This window comes from Silene latifolia, chromosome Y (assembly GCF_048544455.1).
Source record: "Silene latifolia isolate original U9 population chromosome Y, ASM4854445v1, whole genome shotgun sequence".
In the NCBI taxonomy this organism is placed as follows: Eukaryota; Viridiplantae; Streptophyta; class Magnoliopsida; order Caryophyllales; family Caryophyllaceae; genus Silene; species Silene latifolia.
In genome coordinates, this window is record NC_133538.1 from 385,407,677 (window position 1) to 385,416,911 (window position 9,235).

The 9,235-nt window shown below is 37.4% G+C and overlaps 1 protein-coding gene across 2 annotated transcripts; it reads left to right on the forward strand.

Moving 5' to 3' along the window:
* The first annotated feature begins 3,131 nt into the window (after nucleotides 1-3,131).
* Nucleotides 3,132-8,443, forward strand: LOC141628157 (uncharacterized). 2 transcript variants are annotated; one of them, XM_074441332.1, is made up of 10 exons: nucleotides 3,132-3,869; nucleotides 4,412-4,548; nucleotides 4,629-4,748; nucleotides 5,100-5,187; nucleotides 5,624-5,715; nucleotides 6,088-6,192; nucleotides 6,904-7,013; nucleotides 7,581-7,668; nucleotides 7,939-7,974; nucleotides 8,055-8,443. In XM_074441332.1, exons 1-10 carry the CDS (start codon nucleotides 3,374-3,376, stop codon nucleotides 8,136-8,138), a joined length of 1,356 nt encoding a protein of 451 aa, XP_074297433.1. In that variant the 5' UTR covers nucleotides 3,132-3,373; the 3' UTR covers nucleotides 8,139-8,443. The 2 variants fall into 2 exon arrangements, with proteins under 2 accessions (XP_074297433.1, XP_074297434.1); XM_074441333.1 differs by lacking the exon at nucleotides 4,629-4,748.
* The last annotated feature ends 792 nt before the right edge of the window (nucleotides 8,444-9,235 follow it).

A 9,235-nucleotide genomic window follows, 5' to 3' on the forward strand; every position in this document is an offset into this window, starting at 1 on the left:
CTGAGCCCAGTCTTTTGGATGCTCCCCAGTCATGCATCTTAGATACGTTTCCAAGCATTTGTTAACCACCTCAGTTTGACCATCAGTTTGTGGATGGTAAGCAGTAGACATACGCAATTCCACATGCTGACATTTAAACAATTCCTTCCAAAAATTACTCAGGAATATTTTATCCCTGTCACTAATAATTGTCTTGGGTACCCCATGTAATTTGAACACATGTTCAAAGTAAATCTTGGCTACAGTCTTTGCATCAAAAGGATGACTCAAGAGTAAGAAATGTGCATACTTACTTAATCTGTCCACCACCACCAAAATTGTATCCTTCCCTTGAGATTTAGGAAGACCTTCTACAAAATCCATTGAGATATCCATCCAAATTGCTGTAGGAATTGGTAAGGGTTGTAACAAACCTGCTGGAGCTTTCAGCAATGGTTTATTCTTTTGGCAAACCACACATTGTCTTATCAAGTTCCTCACATCTTTTTTAAGATGCTTCCAATAAAAGAGAGCTGCTACCCTTTTAGTAGTCACATGAGTGCCAGAATGCCCTCCTAGAGCTGACTCATGCATAAGGGAGAGAATTTCCTTTCTCAACATTTCATCAGGTCCTACTACCAATCTTCCTTTCCTGCTCAACTGATCATTTTCCCATTTATATTTAGACTGTGGGTTAACTTGATCTTTTAATGATTGGATCAACTCCTGACAACCTTGTTCTTGCCAACTGCTGTATACCTTCTGCAGCAGGTCAGTTCTCACCTGAGTGACTGTTATAGCTAACAATTCTCCTCCAGTGATTCTAGAAAGAGAGTCAGCCACTGTGTTCTCCTTGCCCTTCCTATAAATCACTGTAACAGTCTTCAGGGATAATATCCGGAAAGAAAGCTACACAGGAAGATCAAACACAGGAACTCCAGAATTGAAGAACAGAGTTCGGATGAAAGATCAAAGATTGTATTAATTCTTTAGAACAATTACAAGTGTAAAGATTACAGATGTAAACAATTCCTTAGAACTAAATGATTACAAGATTTTAGAGAGAATTTAGAGAAAAGAATATATGTAATGAAATCTGAATTTACCAAATGATTGTTTTGCTACTTATAGCACAACTAACTTCCAATTTCTCTAACTAACTAATTGCCAACTAATGGACAGCTGTAAAGTCGGTTTGTTATGCTGACGTGGATAGTTTGTTAGAGCAAGTTCGTTGCATTTTCTCAAAAAATGGACTTATCAATAAGAAATCCCGACGGAGATTTAAAAATGGTCAAATACGCATCCACCACCTTATATAAACGACCCCCAGCGAAAAAATTATAAGCTCCATACAAAACACCGGCCGAAAAAGGCAGCAGGAAAAGGTGTCATAATAATGAACCATAACAGTAAGGTAGACGGAAGACCAGGGCAGATAAAGCGCGGTCAAAAAACTAATCCGACAAGACATAGCCCGTAGAAGGTCGTCGGAAAAGGTTAATCATAATACTGAACCATAACATTAAGGTAGACGAAGGGCCAGGGCAGATAAAGCGCGGCCAATAAACTAACCCGACAAGACGTATCCCCGAGAAGGGCGGCGGAAAAGTTTAATCATAATACTGAACCATAACATTAAGTTAGATGAACGGCTAGGGCAAATAAAGTGCGCCGAATAAACTAATCCGGAAAGACATAGCCCGGAGAAGGTCGCCAGAAAAGTTTAAATAATAATGACGGACGATTAAGTTCAACAATGCAACTAAACCACCAGCCCAGAAATGAAAATGATTGGTGTTTTAAGAAAGAAACACGCACCACAAGTAAGAGTAATTAGGGGGATTATAGCCCATAAAAGAAAATGGGTCCTGCTATACGTCATCGACAATTTACTAATTATCGTCGACAATTAATGTAAATTTCCAAGTTTGCCCTCTATAACATAACTCCATTTCCGTCTCACTAAAATACAAGTCAATTTCCGTCTCACTAAAATCTTTCAAACAAAAAAAAAGACGGTTTTTCAAAAAAAAAAAAAAAAGCGAGATTTGTAATTAACAACATGAACGAGAACTTAGGGATTATCGATTACCGCACCAAAAATTAATCTAAGTCAGAAAATGATTTTTTTTTTTCAAAAAAAAAAAAAAAAAAAAAAAATCCGGACGAAAAACATTTTCGTCCGGACAAAGAAAATTTTCGCCCAGACCATGGTCCAGACAAAAATATTTTTCGTCCAGACCCAGGTCTAGACGGAAACTATTTTCGTCCAGACCCAGGTCCAGACGAAAAATATTTTCGTCCGGAATTTTTTTTTTTTTTTAATTTTTTTTTCCGGACGAAAATATTTTTCGTCTGGACCTAGGTCTGGATGAAAAATATTTTTGTCTGGACCATGATCTGGACGAAAAATTTCTTTGTCCGGACCTTGGTCTGGACGAAAAATTTCTTCATCCAGGCCCTTTTTCAACAATTTTTTTTTTTTAAAATTTTTTTAGTAATTTCCGTCTTAAATTAGTTTTGGGTGCGTGGATCGATAATCGCTAATTAAAATAAGTTTCAATAAATTAAGAAATTAAAATAAAACGAACTATCCCCGAACGGGGTTTATTAGTAATTATTAATTATTTTTTTACGAAAACAAAACAAGACTGAAAAAATATAAGGGGGAGTGTGAGGGAGGGGTAGTTTTGGAAGTTCATTAAAATTGTCGACGATAATTAGTAAATTGTCGACGACCTTTAGCAGGCAGGAAGAAAATACAAGGCCAACAAGCAAGGCCCAATTACTTAGCTTGTGACAAGAAGACAAAAAAAAGTTGAACTATTCATCCCACATCTTTTGCCAAAATACACACCCTTAAAACACCATTGGATACTTATATATAAGGGGATAGATATATATATTTTTTTTTTTTTTTTTTTTTTGCAAGCAAAGGGAGAATCCCTCTCCCAGCCTAAATTTCTGCCTTCCCAGGGTCCACTTATTCAACGGGGTTTCCCTCGGCGAAATAACCGCGTGCGTTCAAAATGGGATTTGAACCCAGGACCTCGCAATTCGCAGAATTTTCCGCGCTTTGAGGGAGCCTGGAATAACCACTGGGCCACAAGCACTTGGTTGGGATAGATAGATATTGATTGATATTGATTGATCCATGGTGGGCAAGATTTAACAATTACAATATTTAGTGTGTATATCAAATGAAGAGACATTTGGACACAAATAGGACATAAATCCGACTCTCATCCGCACCCACCCGGCTACCCCGCCCTTGACATCCTTGATTCGTGACATTCGTGACCTAAAACAGACTAAAAACAGTGTCTTTTGTTTAAACCAATAAAGCCTAAACCCTTAATTTGAAGCATCACCATTTTGCAGCTGAAAAACAATGGCAAGAACATTTACCAAATCACCAAAACCCAGGTCAAAAATGGTTGATTCAGGCAGAAAAAACGGTCAAGGAGATGTCAAGTTCGATAAACAACCCAGCAAAAAGAAGCTTTATTCAAAAACCCCAGTAAAAATTCCCTCTTTGGAAACTGCTAAGAAGAATAAATTTTCAGATAACAAGCAAAAAAACGACAAAAGAGTTGCATCGGATACAAATTCAAGGGGAAAAGAGGGTTTCTTCAATAAACAATCTAGAGGAGAGAAGAAGCAAAATTCGATGAACCCGGAAAAGATGGAATTTGTTAAGAATGACAAAAGGGAGGAGACTAGAGTTCCAATAAAGGTTTCGGCTTTCGAGAAAATGAAGATGAAAAAAGTTGAGGTAGATGTTGCTGGATTGTTGACTAAACGGAAGAGAACTAAGAGAATGAGTATGAAGATTAATCGTTACCATGTCTCGAATAAGCGATTTGATGATGGCATTGTGCTTGATGGTTAGTTTAATTCTTGTATTTTATGTCTCAAGTTTGAAAAGTGCAAGTACTCTCATCCAAACCAAAGTAGATATAGGTCAAAAGAAACAATAATGGGGAACAAAGACAAATTTGGCAAATCCACTAAAATGTTAGTGGAAAAAATCACCAAAATGAACACATGATTGCCTTCTAGAAAAACGAAACATATGGACTACATTTGGTCCATTTCGATTTTCGACATTCTTTTAAAATCTTTATAAGTCTTATATTTAATTATCTTACATAATTAAATATTAATTTAATTATTTAACCCTTAAATAATATTGCTTTTTGACACTATTCATGGTCGTAGGGAATCTTTGCTATTATTCTTAATATATAAGACAAAATATAGTCATATGAGATTTTGTTTGATTTATCGTCATGAATGCTATAAGAATATTGAATTTTTATAATTTTTAATAATGTGTAATTAAATATATTTACCTTTGATTTGTATGGGAGGGAGTATATTGTTGATTTTAGATTCATGGTAGCTGAATAATGTAAGTGAATGTCAGATATAAGCAATCAGCAGAAGAAAAAGAAGAAGGATGAAGAGGGAAAAGAAAAGCCTGAGAATGAGGAGTTATCAGTGAATGCACAGTTTAGGGCAATTAAGCCGAGCCCTTCAATCCTCACCTTTGTTCAAGAAAATGTAGGTTCTTTTGAGATATACTTATTTGGATGAACCAGTTGAGGTTTTAATTCAGTGTTTATGTTTTTATTATTGGACAGTTTTTGGGTCGTAGACGCGACATAGAGCTGCAGAGGGCTGGCTATAACGTTGAGCTTTCTGCGCCATTGGATAATTTACCCTTCACTACGAGTTCAGAGAGGGAAAGGGTTGAAGAAAATGTAAATTCCACAATCTAATCCGTGTGTCTTCAGGCTTGTAATTCTGCAACTGTCTTTAGGGTCAGTGATTAGGGTGTGCGAGTTGAGCCTGGTTTCGAGCTTCAATATCTTACTTTCTGTTTGATTCAATTATGCCTTATTAACATTGCAGCCCCGAGACCAGTCTTACAACATACGAAGTAGCTTCTAAGGATTGCTCTTTGCATGCTTTTCATGCTGATAATTGTTGAGCTCCCTTAGCTAAGTGACTGGGCATTGTGCTGGCAACTGGAAGTTATATGTTTTGTGCTGCTGCTGCAGTTCTCATTATGTTTGTCTTGTTATTTCTATAGTTCTCACTGTTTAGTTCAGGTCTTCAGGAATAAATTGGAATTTTTCGCTGCTGCTAAAGTTTCATCATCATTTCCTCCACCTGATCTTCCGGAAATTGCATTTGCTGGTAACTACTTTCTGTTTACACTTCTTTTTTCTTTAGTAATCCCTTGACCTGCCTTACTGCGTCACAGCTATGGTAATATATCTCTGTTTGAGACTTGATCTCAAAATAGGCCACCGCTGCCTGATCTCGAATTCTCTGTCATCGCACTGTATATCGTTCAGTAGTGCCCCCCAGATGCAGTTGCAGTAACTTTCAAATTTTCAATGCTTTGATAACTCGGCCATGATGCGGTGTTGTAGCCTAGATTCAATACTGTGGTCACAATTTATTCTAGCTTAGATCACACTGTCCCTGAAGTAGGAAGTCCTCCCCTTGAATTGTTATTGGTCAAATTTGTGCATCTGCGATTAATCGTTTCTGCAAAAAGTGATCTTTCTGCTTGAATGGTAAGAAACAAAAGGTACCAGAAATAATTATTCAATATCTGTTTTCTTAGGCAGGTCCAATGTTGGGAAATCATCATTGCTAAATGCACTGACAAGACAATGGGGAGTTGTTCGAACCTCTGATAAGCCAGGTCACACTCAGGTTCCATTCTTCTTACTCCATTCCACTTCTATTGTCATATATACTTTCTATTTTGGGAAATATTTAAGAAATTGGGGTAAAACTACAACTCTATCCCTTTGAGTAAAAAGTATGGGGGCAATGTCATTGAGTGGTAGTTAAATTATTACGGGGGTAATAGTGGTAGTTCATCCATTTACCATACTAAATTTAGGAAGGGGACAATTAATTTGGAATTGGAGAAAAGAAGACAATAAAAGTGGAATGGTGAGTATGTTGAAAAGACGTTTCCATGGAGAAGTAATCCATGGAGCAGTAATGCATGAATCTTCTTTACTGCCCCCTTCACAATTATTTTCACAGTTAACTTGATTTTTTTTTTTTTTTTGGCAGTCAATAAACTTTTTTAACCTTGGGTCAAAGCTCAATTTGGTTGATTTGCCGGGTTATGGCTTTGCTTATGCAAAAGATGAAGTCAAGGAAGCTTGGGAAGAACTGGTGGGTCTCATTTAATTTCTCAGTCAAATGGTTTTTTTTTGGCTTCACAGCCAATCATAATTTGGAAACCATACTCCTTCCATGATTCCATCCTGTTTGTATTGCCCTCATTTGTCTTAGGTGGTCAAAGGACGATGACTTGACCAATATTTTTCACGACATACAATAGATACAAATTTTAACAAATGATAAATATGAAAATTGTTGCTCTAGTAAATCAACATGACCATTCTACATTCTATCTCGACTTGTATTTGCAGAAATTAATGATTATAATAGGCATCAAATCATCAATTAACCACCTAAATTGAATGGGGACTAAGTCTTTTATGGAGGTAGTACCAGTCTGGATTAAAAGTTTCGCTCAAACTCCAGCTATGTGTGAACTGATTTGCCTGTATTTTGTATTATGACGTATTCTTAAATTTGGTTAAAACTCTTCGTATTACGGCGTTATCAGCGCATATTGTGTACATATTATGTATTCGTATTGGGACATATTACGACTTAGACAACTTTGGTATCAATGTCCATTCTCTCATAACTCTGGCGTTTACCAGCTCAATGCAGGTAGCGTTGTGGGTGTTGATGAGTTTTTTTCTTTCTTTCATTACCCCAATTTGTCTTTTTGCATTTACATTACATTTCACAATTAAATCTTTTAAAACATCCTGTGACATTGGGGTGACTTGAGTCTTCTTCATGTTGTAGGTAAAAGAGTATCTATCCACAAGGGTTGGGCTAAAGAGAGTATGCCTCCTCATTGATACCAAGTGGGGTATGAAGCCAAGAGATATTGAGCTTATTCATTTGATGGAAAGGTATCCTAAATGATTAGCATATTACTTTAGAAGACTTCTTTTTCTTGTATGTGCAATTTTTTAAAATATATCACTTGTATTTGCCAATTGGTGACTAAGTACCGAGGGACGTTTTATACATTATTGCTTTCTACTCGGGATAATCTTCCTTGGTTCTTTCTAGGCTATTAGTTTCCTACAGCCACTGATTGCACGGAACAATGTCGTATTTCTGTATACCTGTATTTATCATCATCTATTCCTTAATGAAAGTAGCCCACATTAATGCCAACTTAAGTCTCTAGCCCCTTGTGCTAGCATATTTTTTCACTTCATATTACCTTTGTACCTATGTCAGACCCTCTATACTCTGCCTTATGTATGACACTTAGACACCTCATTTAGGCAAAAATTATGAGGCTTTGAAGTCTAAACTTTGGATATGTACTTGTGTGGCCGTGTCACATACATCTAACAGGTCTGGGTAACATAGGCACATAGCAGCTAACTTGGCAATGTAACCATGAGCCCCAATATCATGCTACCCTTCTTTTGGTGCCTAATAATGCTTTGCAACGAATTATGCAGATCTCAGACTAAGTATCAGGTTGTCTTGACCAAAACAGACGTCGTCTTTCCTATTGATGTAGCTCGACGTGCTATGCAAATTGAAGAGGTAAATGCTTAAATATTTTAAGTTCTCCTTCATCAGAAGTTGTGCTCATGTCAAAATAGTCATAATGCTGTAGCCTTTTATGTGCTGGAACTGAGTCACTGACCCGACCCATGAAGGGTTTGGAAGTATTTGTGCGGACAATTTTCCGCAAAGTGTGATTGCTTTAGGAGGAGTGGAGGACATGATTTAGCTTGTGATTGAAAAACTCCTCTTTATTTTTAAAAATATAATTCTGTGATAGTGATCTGACATCATTTTGTCTCTCTCCAGACGCTCAAAGAACACAAATCTATTGTCCAACCAGTGGTATGACATCTTACACTTAACTTACTCTTGTGTTTCGCCATATTTGTTCTTATGGAATATTTTGCATTGCTCCATCGCAGATGATGGTTAGTTCTAAATCTGGAGCTGGCATCCGATGCTTAAGAACAGTGTTAGGCAAAATGGCTCGGTATCTGAAGCCCTAAAAGCATTAGCGATTGTTTTGGTTCTAGATCTTGAGGTTACTTGCAAGGAGCAGTCTTTGAATAGTACATTTAGTGAAAATGGCAGCGAACTCTGATCACAGAGAAGCGTTAATTCTAAGCCCTTGGATGTGCGGTGCGGTGGTGACCGATGTTATGCACTACTAAACGCTGTTGGTATCAACTATCAAGGAACTATTCTGTGAATAGTGAAATATCTTTTATATGAAACCACCTCAATGCAACCCTCATGTTGTAATTCCATAATTTATTTTCTAATAAGAATTGAGGTTTTGGATTTTGCAAAATTTGTGTCCTTTGACAATGTTCAAGTGTGATACGGAGTATTTGTTTTCTTAGCTGCATGAAGGGTTGGGATATTTCAAGTGCGATAGGAACTTGTTGAATCTTTGTTGATTTTTAAGCTTTCTTATGCAAACAGGATCCCTATCCCTATCTTATACAGTACCAAATACCAATGTTTAGCAATTAGGATTCTCTCCATTTTCTAAAAGAAATTGAGGGTCTATTTTCTATCAAGGGTCAAGATTTCATCTCACGGTGATCTAACGGTCCATGTTTTCAATCGATAAATAAAGGAAAAATGCAATAGAAAGAGAGGTGTAATATTATATTGTAATGTGAGAGGAAATGGAGAAGAATTGGAGAGAGAAATGGAGAGGATCTTTGCTCAATGTTTAGTGACCACATTTAGTTAATTTTGCTATCTTTCTTCTGTTTCTCTCTCCCCTCTCTCTCTAAAAACACAAAAACCCTAACCCTATCTGAGCCGCCTCCTCCTCTGTCCACACACTCCGCCCTTCTTCTCCAACGCTATCGCCGACGATGGGTCCATTCCAAGGCCCTTCTCTGGCGATCCTTCTCATCTCCTCCCTAGTATGACCCATTTTTTGACCTCACCCTTTTGTTTCATTGGTCTTTCTGGCGGATCTCGGGTCTGGTTCTGTGGTGTCTACTTCTATGGGGTTCCTACCCTTCCGATTCTTTGTCCTATCACCGGTGACCTTGCATGCTCCCCAGGGGTGATCCCCCTTTCCCCCACCCCTAGTAAGTTTCCGACTGTTTATCGGATTTTATAA